The following is an 18,153-nucleotide window of genomic DNA, read 5'->3' as shown; positions in this document are numbered from 1 at the left end:
TGAATTTATATTATTGATACATGTTTGTTAATGTCACATTTTCATGCTTGCTGTGCAAATCTGTGTCTATTTATCATTTTTGTTTTGGCTGTTGCCAATGACATACCTCTGGAATTAAGTAAAACCAGTGGCTATGCTGTCAATACAACATATCTACTGTATGTTTTGAAAAATGTCTTGGAAACATTGGAACTTGAAGGCAATCATTTAGAGAGTTCATACTGAACTGGACCATCTTTTTTTATTTTTATTTTTTAACTTTATTTCAAAAAACCTGAACTGGACCATCAGGTTTTATTGCTGCACTATGGTGACATAACCGCCTGGTAGGAACCACGATTTATTACCTATAGCTGAAGGCATACCAGTGGCAGAAACTCCATTACTGATACCTTACTCATTTATTTCATACCTGAGAGAACAGTTTGACAGTCCTATTCAGTGCAGGGAAATTAAATTTGTCAAATTAATTCAGGTGTTCATGTCAAGTTGATAGCCAATGCTTGTGTGAGCTGGAGCAACAATTAGATAGACTAATTGTACACGCCGACATGCCTTATTACCACCATGGGAATTTAACTATTATAGTGCGATCCAACCCCCATCTTATTGTAATCCAAACCTGGGTCAAATCCCACTCTTGTTCACACACTGTGTTCAAAGCCCCTAATTGGACAGCACTGAAACTATACACCCAACTATGTCAAGCATCACATACACTCACAAAAAGAGAGAGGTGTTCACATGAAAGAGTGCCACCTGCTGGACCTGATCTTGACGACACGGAACAGAAACTTGAGCTAGATGTTAATATGTTAAAATACTTTACTATGGGCTGTAACATCTCACTGGTCTCTGAAAGATGCAATTTCACATCTACATGATCAGAAATCACATGACTTTATAACTGTCACACTAGTTGTAATATCTTATAACTGTCTGTATAATATTCCATATTGAACACATATATCCTAGGATAATAAATAGAAACAGCAAATATAAACTATGATATCGTGGTGACATACACTCTATATTATGCTTGTATGCAATGGGCAAAAAAGTTTGCATTGAGTGTTAATATTAATGTAACGGAACAATAATAAGCAATTAAATATCACAATTCATTCACACATCTATATTTATTTATATATAAGCTACTTTATACGTCATATATTTATATATTTTGTAAATAAAATAAACATTCAACAAAGTAGGACTATAGACACACTACAAGTTCTTACAGAGTTCCTATAGAAATATTATGGTCACCCCGTTTAGCAAAGGGCTAAAGTGGGACACACAAGTCAGCATATGGGCTGAGAAGACAAGCAAAGTCAAAAAAATGAAAAGCATGCGGAAAATGGGTGCAGCCTTCAGCCTTCAAACACAAAAGACCCCTTGCTGATCAACAGATCCCCATCTTCCTTTAAAAGCCGCCCCCTCCCTCTCCAACCCCCCTTTCTCTGGTCGAGGTGCATTGTGGGGAGGAAAGTCGTTGCCATTCGACCTCTGCGGGGCCTGCGCGGACGCAGCGAGAACCCTGAAATTCATTATGCGTTTAAAACCTTTATTTATTTCCGCATAACCTAGATACTCTCACCGGGAGGGCCAAAGCGGAGAAAAGGAACGACGACGGTCCATCTCTTTCGGAAAATACATCGTTCAAATATATTATTTTGTCGGAGAGTGATACTGTTGAGAAAGTGAAGATTCTAATATATTAAGAAAAATGTCCGGTGAGAGAAACCGCAGGTCGCTGGCTTTCCGAGGAGGTGGATTAGCTGGGTTAACGGGTTCCAGCGGTATCGGTGGGGGGAACTGTAACAGCTGGGAGGCCCCGGCCTGTCAAGACCGACATTTTAACGGGAACAGGCCGGATCAAGAGGAGGACGGGGATCTGGGGGCTAAAGGATCATCGCAGAAGAGAGTGGAGAGCGCTGGGTCTGTCAGCGATAGCACGGAACCCGAGGCGGAGGAAGAAGAGGACCCGGAAGAGGGCAGCTGGGCAGCTGGGGACGGCGACGATGGTGTCGGCTCGGTGGAAGGGGAGGACGGGTCCAGGGAGGGGAATAGCTTGACCGAGGGGAACTGTCCCAGCAACGCTGACGGCCAGGAGTCGGGAAGCGGTTCGACTGGGGGCGAGCCTGGATCCAGGAAATCTGGAGTAGAGATGAGACCGCAGACGTTGCTTCAGAAACACTCGTTATTCCATGCTTCGTGGTTGCAAGAATTTCCATGGTTAAAATTTTGCCAGGAGACGGGACTTATGTCCTGTTCTTGGTGTCACAACATTGCCACTAAAAACAGCGACGAGCTTGTCAAAGGCAGTCGCAGCTACAAACGGGCCTTGCTGCTGAGACATCACCTGTCTTCTGAGCACGGGAGAAATGACCCCACCAAACAGGTAACCTTAGCTCAAGTCCATGAAGTTTTCGCTTCGTTACCGACGTAACATGAAATAGCTGTCACACATTTGTCATACCATGTCACCTGTCTTGTTTGTCATTAATAACGTCAGTTTCTACAACTTCTAAAACACAACGACGGTGAAAATAGGCTATTACCTAGCTAAGCTTCACAATCCCTTCTCCAGGCTGATTAGCTAGCACCAGCCTGCTAACCTGAGCTAACAACTAGCCTAGCCAACCAGCCGCTTGCAGCTCTGCTGTAGCCGGAGGTAGATGGGCAGGGGCGGTGGTGGAAAGCCCCTAGCGAGGCTAGTGTCGACTAACTAGGACTTAATGGCAAAACACATTGAACCACTTTTAAGCACGAGTGACACGAATCTCTCCGATTCAGTTAACGTCCATAATGTGTGTCTTCCCACTCATCAGTCAAGTTACACGCACAGACCTGCTCCAGTATGACACCTGCTAGCTATCCCATCGGAGGCAGTTCCTTTTAGAATGAATGATTCATTGTATGTTACAAATAACTTTTAACCATTTTGAACTGCTTATAAAGTATTAACAACTAATGGACAGTGTTAGTGTTGTAGAATACTTTTGTTATGCACACTGTACAGCAACCCCTTTTTTTATTTTTATTTTTTTTGCATCAGCAGCTGTCTTGATTGCTAGCTTGCTAGAGGTCACACAATGGCAAGGGCTCGACCCTAGCTGCCTTTGGGGAACCGCACCCCTACCCAACCCCCCTCCTCCTTTCTCTCATCATGCAGTTCTGCTGGCTCGCAGTCCCGGGTGACCTCTGCCGCATTTCTTCTTCCTCCTCCACCTCCTCCTCCCTTTGGGGAGCTAAATTAGAGGCATTGTGCTAGAATGACCCCCCAAAATCCATAGATGGTGTCACTTGCAGGCCTGGACAAGAGGAGGAGAGTAAATAACGTTGCTTGGAGCATGACAGCTTGCCTGGCCCATTTGAATAGGCATGCATGAGTGAAATAGACGTCAGTTAATAGACATGGCATCACCTGACCCTGTCATGAACGTATTTCTGGATTAATGGGTGCTAATGTTATACCATTGGGGCATATTTTTTATGATTTAAGGCCTCATTCTGTATTCACAACAGTGAAACCATATTGGAAAGTTGCACCTCTTAATGTGATTGGCATAGACCATATGGTTAGCCTAAGCTTGAGGTAGGTATAAAGTTGGTGACAGTATCCGTATATTGAATGCTTATAATCCAAAACAACCAAGCCACTTTAGTGAAGTATGTCTTTATTGACACGCACAAGGTATTTTTATTGGTTCATTATTTTTATTGCAGTGTAGACAACATTTCTACTCCTTCAGAGACCTCATAAAAACAGGGAGTGCATATTTACCCCAACAATCTAGTGTCAAAGGGCATTTCTCTCATCAATCCTATTCTGAAAATAATGTAATGTTACTTTCTCTTCCTTGTACATTTCCACACCCAACCTCCTTTTCTGACAATGGTCTGGGCTGTCAGAGGAATTAAGACCGGGCTGCTATTTGACTCTAATTTGTAAGCGAAGAGGATTGCACTACTACATTTAGTTACTTCCTTTGCACATGCAATCACTAATCAGAATGACTTAAAGTGATCCACTCTTGTACACATCTCTAATTGGTAATGAGGGCAGTAAGGGTGGATTAGGGGCTTGGTGTGGCTTTTCCTTAGCAACAGGGACCCCAGACACTATACTGAGACGTTATCCAGGCCATTTCCACATGTAGAATAGAGCTGGGACGATAGGTCCCAGTGCTGCATTATTGGAAATGATTCAATTCATATTTTATTGAATTATTTTCTGTGGTTTTGATGTTCCTCAGATAAGATTTTTCTCTTATCACTGCCTTTTGAATAAAACTGAAATGCTCTTCATATATGCAGTACTGTTGAAAGAATGAGCAGCAGTGAATGTTAAGCAAGGTGGCATTGTGAAGCAGTACATTAAAGGGGAATTATGGTGTTCTGAGGCAACGTCTTGTTCTATTCACCCATTCCTGACGTTAGTCAGGCCTCTGCTGCATTCGTTAAAGCTAACTCGATTAGCCCTAGCACACCAGGGCAGCTGTGGTAAATGTGGGTCTCCTTGGAGAAGGGGGCCGTTGTCCTTAATTCTGTAGACGCTGTCTTGTGCTCAGATTGTTCCCTATGCTCTCTGGTAAAAGGTTAACATGAGGCAAAACTAGCCCATGGTTTCCCTTAGATTAAATATGAGATCACATATCTAGGACCTATATGAATACAAGTCAATTTTCTTCTCTAGTAACTTTTTTCCTTTGTCCACAAATTGGTAAAAGGTTCGGTGTTAAACCCACATTGGTATTCGTAGGACTAATCATATGTTGTCATCACGTAAGGAGATTCTATTCTACAACTAAGTTTAATATAACTAATACTGAAAGCTGTACATGTAAAAGCCAAGCTAGGGACGAGAGTTGAAAATTAACAATAGCTATAAACTCTCTGTGCAGCACATCAGTTTCATGCTCTGTATTTTAACAGTTTAAATTGGATTGTCCCTATGAAATAAAATGTAATTCCCAGGGGGGAATTTCAGATATGCGGGACCTACAAGTAATTTCACCTCCTCATTTTAGTTGAGACAAACACCAAACTCATTGTTGAGAGTGAGTCTCCCCCAATGGGAAAGGGGACCCACCCTTTGCGGTCTGGTGTCTGCCAAATAGATGGGTGGTTTATTGGGGGCCACAGGTCAGGGGAATGGGGTGGGGTGGAGCCAGAGGGAGAATTCTTTTTGTTGAATACGTCAGTGACTCTGCCACCCCCCCCAACCCAAATCTCTGCCTCCTCTGTCAGGGCATTGTTAGGAGGCCGGGAGACACTCGTTGCAGCACTCCCACACCTTGGGCCAAACGCACACTGCAGTATTGTTCTAGCATCTGGGGACAGACGGGTTGGGTGAGGAGGGGGGAATGAGGGAAGGATACAGTAGATGTAGGGAGTTAGGAGAGGACCGGTGAAGATGGCCTCAGGGCTGGGCTGGTCATGGGACTGGATTGATAGTGGTGGGGGTAGACAAGTCAGGGGATGAGGGCAAACTTGTGCGTAAAAGGTCAACTAAAACTGGCTACAGTGGGTCATTATGTTGCATCGGGGCAGTGTCCATAATCTGTTAGAGGTGTGTATGACTGAGGCCGGTGCTTCAATAAGTGTGGATTTATGACCATCTTGGTTTGTTTAATCCACCTGTAAATCAGTTCTTATTGGCCATTCACTGTAGATTTTAAAGCATCCATGTTAGACTAAGATCAAAGGATCTTTCTTTCCCAGCGCCCTCTTGGATTCTCTTGCACTCTCATTCTTCCACCCCTGCCATCTCTGGCTCAAATAAAAACCTAGCCACGTCACAACTCGGGGAGGTTGATATTGTCCCCACATTCTCTCTTGGCTCAGGCTGGTTTTGCCTCCAGCATCTGCAGTGCAGGGTTGGTCTGCTGCTTCTCTAAGCTCCCAGCTCACACGTGGCACATCTGGAGAGATGATGATGATGATGCTGCTGCTGCTGAGGCCAGTATGGAGCAACTTATCCAGTACCAGGCTGTCCTAGTCTGACTCCAATAAGTACACACACACTCTCCTATCAGAACTGCCAGGCAATTCTTACCAATCTTGCTATTTGTGATAGATAAAAGCTGTGAGTAGTCATGGGGTTTTGGGGTGGGATGGCCAGTTAGTCGAAATGATAAAATGGGTCAACAAATTCCCAGGTACTAGGAGTCTGAGAGCGCTTGTTTATTTACAGCATTTCTAACATATTGGCTCTTTTTTTTTTCTGTCCAACCCTCACCGTCTTCTGACTGTAAATATGTTCGTCTTCCGGTTAGCCCAGCAAGTTGAAAGCTTGTTTGGTCTAGACCTATCAAAAGAGGAGAGCACTGGACTAAAACAAAGCAGAAACAACTGTATGCAATCTTTTATCAACACCCCTTGTTGTGATGGCACTCCTGCCCTTCACACACCAATATATTCCACAACGTTACTGAACATGATGACCATGCCCCTGCAGAGGCTTTAATGTGTATACCATGGAATTTTTTTTCTTTCTCTCCCCATCCTCTTCGGTTCACCCACACGCACTCCGGCTCCTTTCTTTGCTTGCGAGTGGGAGATGCTGTGTAATAAGAGAGTGAGTGCCGAAACCTTTCACAAAGGCCTACAGTGAGTGGACAATGAGCCTCAGGGAGAACACAGGCTATTGTGAAGGCTAAAATGGGGTGACCCAACTCTCAATCGCGCTGGCTTTCCGTCCCCCTCTGCTCCACATTTTCTCCTCCGCCCTTTTTCTTGAGGCTCAAGGTCTCGCTCTCTCAATCTCTGCCTCATGCTCACTCGTTTTCTTTGTGCGTGTGTTATTAGGTCTTTCTCTTTTATGCTCAAACCATTTCTCATCTTCTTTTCACACTTTTTTTTTTATATAGCTGTGATTCTACTTTTTTCCTCTATCAGAACTGTACAGTTCTGCTCTCTTGTCATCTATTATTTTTTGTGCTTTTATTTCTTCTAGCCTGCAAAGTACATCCACCCCCCCTCCTTCTCCATCTCTCCCTCATTTTGCCTCTGATTTCATTCCATCCCATCTCTCTTCATCTCTCCCATCCAGCTGTGACAGAGGATGATAAGCCCCCCTATACTATCCTGTGTGCCCAGGCTGCCCTGGACAAGCGCTGCAGTGTGGAGGGAGTAGGGGTGGGGGCTGGGTGTGGGGACCTCAGAGAAATGGATTTAATCTGAATTACTCGAGCTGAAACCCCAGCTTTTGTGTGTGTGTGTGTGTGTGTGTGTGTTTGTGTGTGTGTGTGTGTGTGTGTGTGTGTGTGTGTGTGTGTGTGTGTGTGTGTGTGTGTGTGTGTGTGTGTGTGTGTGTGTGTGTGTGTGTGTGTGTGTGTGTGTGTGTGTGTGTGTGTGTGTGTGTGTGTGTGTGTGTGTGTGTGTGTGTGTGTGTCAGAGATGGTGGTGGGGGCAAAAGTGCACAGCTCTAGCAATGTGAATTATTCTGGATTAGGACATCTGCTGTGCAATTCCAAAATGATCCGTAGATGTATGCTGCTGCGTGTGTGTTAAGTGTAAAACTGCAATGTAGAGTTCTACACATGCAGGGTGTGTACATGCATTTTGGTTTTGTATTGGGCTGTGTATTCTGTCTGGGGTGCATATGTAAGCGAATGCATACTCTCATGTGTAAACTCCACCTCTTGTCTGCTCCGTACCAGGCTGGCCCTTTGCCCTGTTAAGGGGGAGCAGGGAAGGGGGAGTTTGGCTGTTACAGGGTAGTTCTATGCTTCTGCCAGTTCCCCTCCCATCCTACAGCCACGTTGTGTCCTGCTTTGGACACTCGTCGGCCCTTCTCCAGGTCTAATTACGGCCCGTTTTACATCTAGCATCAAAGTAAAGAAAGATCATTTTATTGTACATCAGCTACTGTAAATATGTATAAAATGTTGAATTTTGAATGAGTACTAATGTATTCATTAATCATGACAAAATAAACATCTGTCTTTTTCCAAAACCAAGACATTGTGATCCCAATTTTTCCACTGAGTGAAGCACAGCTACAAGATATTTTGTCTTTTGAGTAAGAGACGTCACTGTTGTGGTTTAAACATTTGATTGACTGAAAATGTTCATTCTACTATTACTATAGCTGTGCTCGCTTAGTCTAAGTTTGGACACATTCTCTGGGGTTGTTGAAATGCATTTTGGAAAATGTGGGAAATTATTAGACTAATTAAAATATAAATAGCAGAGCCGCCTTGTGGGAAAGTCTCCAGCAAATCAACTAATTACAATGGCTTGTGGAAAGTACTGAACATCGCAGTTTAATAAAATGTAATTGTACAATATATGGTATAGCTTTCTACTTCTGCATTACTACAAAAGGAAAATACTTTTCCCTGTTTTATGTTAAATTAATGTATTTTAGGGTTTATTAATCTATCATTGTACCTAGCATGATATGTTTGGTGTTAGGACTCAAGGAAGTTTAATGGTCAAAAATAATTGATTATGGGGTGAGGTAATACTACCCAGCCTTAAAGTAACACGCCTTTCATTGCCTCTTTTCCACCTCCTCTGTGACAGAAACCTGTTGAACCTGTTATACCCCTAGGGCAGGTGCAAACCCCGAGGGTGTATGTCTGTGGGTATTTATTGTAGAGACAAAGTTACAGGAAGTTTACCTGTATTGGACCTTGCTTTTGCATATTACTTGTGAGAACACATCTTAAGTCATTTTTCTTCTTCTCTTTCACATAAAGGAGACAATGAGGCCCTCAGGAAACACCAGCCCCTCCACTAACTGCTCAGAGGAAGACTACCGCAACAAGCCCAATGAGAACTCCTACTGTTACCAGCTTCTCCAGGAGCTGGACAAGCAACGCAAAAGTGGCATCCTCTGTGACGTCAACATAGTCGTCTCGGGCCAGGTGTTCCGGGCACACAAGAACATCCTGGTGGCGGGCAGCCGCTATTTCAAAACCCTCTACTGTCTGACCAAGAGCGAGGACCAGGACCAGGCCACGGTCACACACCTGGATGTTGCTGCTGTGCAGGGCTTCTCTGTTCTCCTCGACTTTCTCTACTCTGGGAATCTGCTGCTCACAAGCCAAAATGCCATTGAGGTGATGTCTGTTGCTAGTTACCTCCAGATGACAGAGGTTGTACATTCATGTAGGGCTTTTATAAAGGATGCCCTGAATATCAGCATCAAGCAGGAGGCTCCAGATTCAGTGGTGGTGGACTACAACAAGAGGCAGATGGTGTCCAAAGAGGGGCCGAGGGGCCTGGACCGCAAGCCGAGCAACTTCTGGGCCACAAGCATTCTGTCAAAGCTGTCGATCAAGGCCAGCAACAATCAAGGAAAGGAAGCAATGGAGGAAGAAGACGAAGGTGGCAGGGTGAAGGAGGAGACCAGCGATATAGAGGTGACAGTGGTTGGGGGTGCGGGCTGTGCCCTGGTGACCCCAGGAGCCTCTGGTAACTGGACCCACCACAACGACAACTCGTCTGATTCAGCAGAGACCAATGAAACGCGGTCGGCGAGTGGCCAGGTGCAGGTATTCGTCTGGAACGAGCCAGCCACAGGTGGCGCTGCAGCAGCACCTGCAGCAATAAAGCGAGAAGCACGGGATGCTGCAGCAGGAAGCGGCCGGAGGAAAAAACAGACCACCACGCGGCGTTTTGTGTACAACTTTCCACCAGAGCCTGAAGAGGGATTTGACGAGGGGATGTTCATCCAGCCCTCGGCCTCCTACCCCAGAGAGGACTTCTCCTCCCTCTCCGAAAATGCTGGTATGACACACATTTGTACCTCTAAACACATTTCACACACTTGCCACACCCAGTCCTTCCACCTATAATATATGAATAGCTTTCACCGTTAACTCATGAATTTCTTATTCCTATTAGTCACACTGTATACTCACTGTAAGTAAAAGGAAGCTGCTCCATTTTTAAGGTAGAGAGTTGCATGCAGAATTTCTTCTGTGACATGTATGATATCAAAATAAACATTTTCCTACACAATATATGGAAAGCTCTGTTAAGACCCAATAATCAGGGCCTCTGTATTGCATTTTATGCACCAGTTTAGAGCGTTCATCTGAAATTCTTCATTGGCCAGAAGATCCTAAAGGAATCACAATAATGTGAGAGAAATGCAGTATAAATTATCAGTCTTTTAAAAAGTTGAAATTTACAATAGACGTCATAAGTATTTAAAGTGAAATTCTGTAGGTCTGAACAATGCTTGTCCCCACACCATGCATTTGTAATGATTAACCCACCAGGGGGTCAGTGGGGCTGAAGAGGATAACCCTGATAGGTCACATGGCTTCAGTATTTGATCCTCTTTTTGTGGTCTTCCAACCTTTTGCAAAATTTTAGTACTGGATATTAGCACTTTCATTACTTGGGGGGCAGCATTGCCTCATTTATATAAATGATCTGTCACCATATAGTGACTTATTTAATCATGTCACACCGATGATCACCTATTCAATGCCAATAAGCTAAGCTGTGGCCGCCTGCAGTGGGAAACGCAGGCATGATCGCTAGTTTACATGATCAAATTATTGATTGCAAAAAGTATGGATTTTCAGCTTTCCACCAGTGTCCTGCTGTGAAACCTAACAGGATATTTGCTTTTCAAGCTTTTAACCTGCTGTGCACAGCCAATAAGTGAGTCACTCCCAGCTATGATCTCCACTAATCACTCCAGAGCAAGGGGCTTGTGAAAGTTACGCCCACCTGGAGTGCTTTGTGTTCCCACATTGCTGCTGAGACTTGTTTTAAAGAAAAGATAAGAGGTTTTATCTAATTCAATGACTTTGAAGCAATGTAATGGTTCACATAAGTATGCTATGTTTTATGGAGGAAAATAATGAAATGTCACTATTTAAAGTGAGTTGGAGAGAGAGAATTAACTATCCTAAAAAAAAACACGCTATATGCTGTGGTCGGCAACAACGTTAAATCCCTATGAACTTTCACCCATTCAATCAATTTTTCAATCTCGCTTGATAAAACTTTCATCTTCTCCCTTTCTCTTTACCCTTTGATACCTTCCCTTTTCTGTCTCTTAATCTATCCATCGCTCCATCCATCCGGTCCACATACAGTGTAGTGCTCTTAGTAATCTCTTCTTTCAACTGAAGCCTTCTCCTTCTGTTGGCCCCATTAAGCTTGGCACTCCATGTAACCATAATTATATCACATATTAAGTGAAGTGGTATGGAGGGGGATTGGGGGATGTGTGAGGCACAACGTGTGTGTAGAAAGAGTGAGAGAGAGAACTACATTTTGTGTGTATGAGAGAGGGAGAGGAGCCCTCCCTAATGCAGGAAAATGAAGAAAGCAGGGGAAACATCTCTTCCCCTAGGCCTCCCTAAATGCACTTGAATGCTCTTAGTGCCTCCAACTCCTCCTATGGCTCTTCTTAATGTGTGCACAAAGTGATCCAGGGTGTTGTAATAGCCTAGAGAGAAGCTCACTTAAAGACTGAGTTTGTCTGCATGTGTGCTGACTCTTTTCTTCATGTATCTTTGTTGTTTAGCTCCATATCTCTACTTAATGTATACTACGTTTCCAAATAAAGATATGGTTAAGACTTCAAGTACTCGTTAGTCACAGTAAAAGGTTGCAAGGCAACGGTTTACCTTTAAATGATAGTTTTGTGTTTGACATTCATACAGTATACTCTGTGTGTATGTTAACAGTTTAAATATAGATCTGTGAATATGTAGTCTCTGTATGGGCTTTTAATTGTAAAGATTTCTCCCGTCTCTTTATTGTTTAACGTGTGAGAGGTGATATCCAGAGAATTTGAAGCAGAAACGGGCAAAACATTATCCTGATGCTGTTTATTGTCGCGGTGAGAGGAGGTTTTTTAGCTAAATGAACAATTGGCGTAGTTAAATTTGAAATTGGGAAGTTGCATTAATTTCTGTGTGTTGTTTATCAGTGGCCGGGCCTCGTACGTATATAGAGCGTTTATCGGTTTCCAATGTAAGAAAAGTGTTTTTCAAATGGTTTTATGGTTACCTTTTTAAGAGGAGTGTTTCCAAAATGCTATGATGCATTTTAGTTCCAAAGTGTTGTGACAGTTTGGACTGACTGTGGGTCTTTAACAATGATTACTTCATCCATCTGTTAAGAGAGGGTGAGACAGACTGAGAAGAAAACAGAAAGGAGAGCAACATGTAAATTAGATCTGTCAGGACAAAATGCCAGCTTTCCCTGCCTCAATCTGCGATGCTGAGTCCATTTCAGGTTTTTGTTTGTTTTTTAAATCTTTTGAGCCAAGCTTTATAGTTGACATAGGTTTATGCTGGTGTTCTGCAGGTAAAGTGTCCATGGGTTACATGAAAGTTGCTTAATAAAGAATGTATTATTATTAATAATTTTCTAAATATTGTAGTCATATTTCTCTCCACACGGTTAAAGCTTTTTAGCCCTGCCTCCAGGTTTTAGAATATTCTTTACTTAGTTGGAAAAGGTGGGATCCAGTGGTGTGTATGTACACTCACCTAAAGGATTATTAGCCACACCCTACTAATACCGTGTTTGACCCCCTTTCGCCTTCAGAACTGCCTTAATTCTTTGTGGCATTGATTCAACAAGGTGCTGGAAGCATTCTTTAGAAATGTTGGCCCATATTGATAGGATAGCATCTTGCAGTTGATGGAGATTCATGGGATGCACATCCAGGGCACGAAGCTCCTGTTCCACCACATCCCAAAGCTGTTCTATTGGGTTGAGATCTGGTGACTGTGGGGGCCATTTTAGTACAGTGAACTCATTGTCATGTTCAAGAAACCAATTTGAAATTATTCGAGCTTTGTGACACGGTGCATTATCCTGCTGGAAGTAGCCATCAGAGGATGGGTACATGGTGGTCATAAAGGGATGGACATGATCAGAAACAATGCTCAGGTAGGCTGTGGCATTTAAACGATGCCCAATTGGTACTAAGGGGCCTAAAGTGTGCCAAGAAAACATCCCCCACACCATTACACCACCACCACCAGCCTGCACAGTGGTAACAAGGCATGACGGATCCATGTTCTCATTCTGTTTACGCCAAATTCTGACTCTACCATCTGAATGTCTCAACAGAAATCGAGACTCATCAGACCAGGCAACATTTTTATAGTCTTCAACTGTCCAATTTTGGTGAGCTCGTGCAAATTGTAGCCCCTTTTTCCTATTTTTAGTGGAGATGAGAAGTACCCGGTGGGCTCTTCTGCTGGTGTAGCCCATCCTCCTCAAGGTTGTGCGTGTTGTGGCTTCACAAATCTTTTGCTGCATACCTCGGTTGTAATGTGTGGTTATTTGAGTCAAAGTTGATCTTCTATCAGCTGGAATCAGTCTGTCCATTCTCCTCTGACCTCTAGCATCAACAAGGCATTTTCGCCCCCCAGGACTGCAGCATCCTGGATGTTTTTCCTTTTTCAGACCATACTTTGTAAACCCTAGAAATGGCTGTGCGTGAAAATCCCAGTAACTGAGCAGATTGGGAAATACTCAAACCAGCCCGTCTGGCACCAACAACCATGCCACGCTCAAAGTTGCTTGGGTCACCTTTCTTTCCCATTCTGACATTCAGTTTGGAGTTCAGGAGATTGTCTAGACCTGGACCACACCCCTAAATGCATTGAAGCAGCTGCCATGTGATTGGTTGCTTAGATAATTGCATTAACGAGAAATCTTACAGGTGTTCCTAATAATCTTTAAGGGGAGTGTAATATTCTGCATTTATTTACAAGTACTTATTGGTAGAAAGCTGCTGTGTCATGTCTACTGTACATTTAGCGTCAGAGCACCCAACTATATTAATGCCATTTTTCACTTCATAGCTCCTAGAACGGACATGAAAAGATGGTAAAGTACCATTTATGGACCAAAAGTCATTAGTCAAAGCTTTCGGTTTGTTCCCACAGCCTCTCTCTGCTGTCAAGGCTTGATTAGTCTTGTGTTGCATACAGTGCTCATTTGTTATGACTCAATCTGCACATGTGTGACACATGTCTAAAATGCTAGTTACTAGAGCTGGCAATATATCTGTATTATATCGATATCGTGATATGAGACTAGATATCGTCTTAGATTTTGGATAACGTAATATGGCATAAGTGTCTTGTCCTGGTTTTAAAGGCTGCATTACAGTAAAGTGATGTCATTTTCTTACCAAACTGTTGTAACTGTTCTATTATTTGCCTTTACCCACTTAGTCATTATAACCACATTACTGATGATTATTTATCAAAAATCTCATTGTGTAAATATTTTGTGAAAGCACTGCAATATTGTTAAGGTATCGATATCGAGGTATTTGGTAAAAAATATCGTGATATTTGATTTCCACCATATCGCCCAGCCCTACTAGTTACGCTTTACTGAAATATTGCTTTACAAAGCAAAAACACTGTGTGTACAACTATTAGCCATGTCTACTGTGGGTTATGAGATTATTCTATAACACACACTACATGTAGAAGTAAGGGTTTATGGCTTTGCTCGCGGACACAACTTGGAACGTCATCTTTTGGTTGTGAGATGCTCGCTCTGAAATTAGACCATCCTCTTGCACGATTAGTCGTTGCTGGCTTGCATATTTCTGTCCGAGCCTATGAGCAGTCATCCACCAATGTTATCTGTCCCAGTTTCCCACAGTGATGTCACTCATTTGGGTTTCATTTTGTTTCAGTTTGATCTGTGTGGTCATGCTCCAAGGATGAAAACATAGTAGCACAAATGATGGTTTTCTTTGGTAGTCTTCCATTTTAAAATGTGTGCTTGTCGTTTTTATTTTATTTTATTTTTTAAAGGGTTGTTCCACAAATAAAATGTTCAGGGCTATAACTAACAATTAATGTCTTTATCGTTTTATCTACTGTAAACTTGATTAATGTAGTCTTTCAATTGCCAGAAAACAGCCTGTCACAATTGCCTAGAATTCGCGGTGTATGTCTTGTCTTTGTCCGACCAACAGTCCAAAACCCAAAACCTATTCAGTTTACAATTTTTATAAGACCAATAAAAGCGGAACAGTTTTGCATTTGAGAGGCTTGAACCATCAAATATATAGCATTTTGCTGGAAGAAAATGTCTGAAACAATAGGAGGTAGACAGTCTACAGAGTCACAGGAATGCTAGTGTTGTGTGGAAATAACCGTTGAAAGTGAAGGCTGGTTTCAACGATACAAGTACTTTGCCATTGCTGTCTGCTCTTACCTCGCTGAGCCCACAGCCAACACTTGTGGCCAATAAATTCTTGGGTCTTTTCCAGAAAACTGTTTGGATTGTTTAAATGGTGCCTGCTGCACACAGACACACAGCAGGTGAAATGCATTTGCATACACACTAGTCTCTGTTGAAGTGTGCACACGAACGCACACCCATGCACAACTGCCTGTCCCTTCCCTCCCTAATCCACTCTAATGCACTGGGGCTGTCCTCACTATTCCAAATATTGACCCAGGGAGAATGTGTGTGTGCGCGCACACACACACACACACACACACACACACACACACACACACACACACACACACACACACACACACACACACACACACACACACAGGGGCGTGTCTTTAATGTGCTCCAAGCGCTGATGCTGGAGGAACCGGACACACACAGGTGCTTGCACACAAGTGCTAACAAAAGCAGAGTGTAAACTGAGCCGGTGTAAGGGCTCAACTCTAATTAACCCCCTGCCTGCTGGAGCCCTGGTTACACAATTAGTTTGTTTCCCTGGCCCTGCTTTACATATAGTAGGAACGTGTGTGTGTGTGTGTGTGCGCGTGCATGTGTGAACTTCCATTGTTTCATGCCGGGGGTGGTTAGTTATGTACACAAGGCGTTGTGAGATGTGCAGCCCCCCTCTCCAGGCTCTCAACCACCTCTCATATCTCTTTCTCCCTCTCGCTTCTCTTGTCCCCCTCCTCCTTTCCCAGAGCTGGCCAATCAGATCCAGTATAGCATCATCCAGGACTTACAACAAGGGGAGTCCTGGGAGAATGGTAAGCCACCGCGACTACCACAAAAAAGAACAGGCTCCTTCAATGACACTTGAAATCTTTATCTAAAATGCATATTCTGTAATGAGTGTGGGCGGTCCAGTCAGTATGTCTCATTGAAAAGGAGAGCAGACAACCTATTTCTATTTTAAGGGTTTCTTTTCAACCAGCCTTCAAATGCGTAGCTAACCAGCATGACCCTGTTACACAATCTATGGTGTTTCCCCATGTCAGTCTATTAACAAAATATACGAGAATAAAAGGTTAAAGTCAATTTGATTCATATAGGCAAAAAAAAAAAATTACAAATTTGCTTCAAAATGGGTGGCGGGGAAGCCAGTGTGTCGGCCATTGTCTACCGTACACAAGGCTGTGTTCTAAATCCATACTACACAGTAATTCTATGTATGTAAGTATGCAGTGTGTTCAGAAGTGTCAAAATGAACTATACTCAAATGACAGAAAACGGATAGCATGCGTAAGAAAAAAACAACCGTTTTTTTGAGTGTGCTGTTGACACTACTTTAACAGAAAAAAACCTTTGCTGTCAATTTGTGAAATTGAATTGCCATTGAGTCACAGTTTGATTGACCGGCATCGGTGCAACGGTTGAAGTTGTGGGTTGAGACATAAACTGAAAAGGCATGAGGGGGACACAGCTCTAGTCAGATTGGCCAGCAAGGTTGTAGCTAAAACTATAAACTGTTGTTGAATTAAACAACAAAATAGGCACGTTTCGTGTTTCATAAATAAAGATTTCGTTTGATTTCAGACCCCCTATTTTGTCTGCTCGGTTTGTGTAATGACAGATAGGGAAATTAAATTTTCCGCCTAAACCGCTTGTTGCAGATCCATAAGGTGTATAACACACATTCATTCATGGCAAATACACAGGTGACCTGCTTCTCATCAAACCTCCTCCCTCCTCCCCCTAGCAACCTGCCCTAACAACGCCTCTGTTGTGTGCACCCTGGCTCAAACAAAAGGCCACTGAAGACACTGTTGGAGTCTTTTTAAAATCAATAGATTACTTATTTATTAGTAAGCAAAGCTGTCCTCAGTAGCTTGGTTGCTTAAACAGACAGTGCTGGTGTGAGGATATCTTGATTTCTGTCTTTAAGACACTGAAATAAAAAACACGTATATACCATATGCTCTATGCCCTAAGTATTATAGCCGAGCTTGATGGATGATGCATAAAGGTGTTGTGTTTGATGTTAGGAGTTGCTCCTCATATGATGGAACATATCCAGAATCCTGTGCATTGTGATTTATGTAAAGTAGCTCCAAATTGACAGTTTCTTAATATATCATATTAACAAACAACTGTCAAATGTTGTACCTCTTTATAAAAAGCATGTTTTCTTTAGTACCTTACGCCAAACTACATTATGTCCATGTAGTACTGCTGCTTTACATTCACTGCTAATATGAATATGATCCTTTCCACCATTGCCATGGTGAGACCTTCAACATCATTGCAGACTGGCGCAGACCAACACCAGTTACTTAGCAACTGTGACAGAGCTGGATTGTGAAGTTTACATGGCTGCCACAGTCATTTTTATCTGTGCAGTTTAACAAACTTTGACTAAAGGGCCTTTTTGTTTCATCAGTTTGTGGTGTCTTGTTCTCTCTAATGGCGACCGCATCCTAACTCTGTGATTTGATAAACAGGATATTGGTTCCTGACACACTCTCATTAGAGGATCTACAGATGCAAATGTAGCTTTTATGGTCATTGTCTTCCTCCATCTCCAGTTTGTTCTTCCGGTCCAGTCAAATGTTAATTCATGAATTGTGTTTTTTTTAAAGATGTAACTGTACACCAAAACATGTTACTAAATCTTGTTTCTTGCTTGCTTTTCACTGCATCTGCATACTTGTGTTTTTCTCTACTAGTCGAATTTCCACCCCTCGCGCCCAAGAGGCACCTGATCATCCACTCGGGCGTACGCTCCTTCAGCTGCGACATCTGTGGCAAGCTGTTCACGCGCCGCGAGCACGTAAAGAGACATTCCCTGGTGAGTCCACATGTGCACAGGATCCTCCCTGCTCTTTTACACCACCATGTGCATCCACCATCTTGTGCCAAACACTACAGTGTTTTGGCCACCCTCACGTCTTCACACTCCACATCATGATTTGTGTCTGGGAGCAGTGAGTGCAGCAAGAT

General features: G+C 43.0%; 1 protein-coding gene across 1 annotated transcript; it reads left to right on the top strand.

Annotated features, from left to right (window-relative positions):
* The first annotated feature begins 1,460 nt into the window (after positions 1–1,460).
* Positions 1,461–17,856, top strand: zbtb10 (zinc finger and BTB domain containing 10). Its single transcript, XM_039820559.1, has 3 exons — positions 1,461–2,404; positions 8,715–9,747; positions 15,915–17,856. Exons 1-3 carry the CDS (start codon positions 1,730–1,732, stop codon positions 16,031–16,033), a joined length of 1,827 nt encoding a protein of 608 aa, XP_039676493.1. The 5' UTR covers positions 1,461–1,729; the 3' UTR covers positions 16,034–17,856.
* Positions 17,857–18,153: the final 297 nt, after the last annotated feature.

This window comes from Perca fluviatilis, chromosome 13 (assembly GCF_010015445.1).
Source record: "Perca fluviatilis chromosome 13, GENO_Pfluv_1.0, whole genome shotgun sequence".
Classification (NCBI taxonomy): domain Eukaryota; kingdom Metazoa; phylum Chordata; class Actinopteri; order Perciformes; family Percidae; genus Perca; species Perca fluviatilis.
This window is presented reverse-complemented; position numbering and strand designations above follow the sequence as displayed.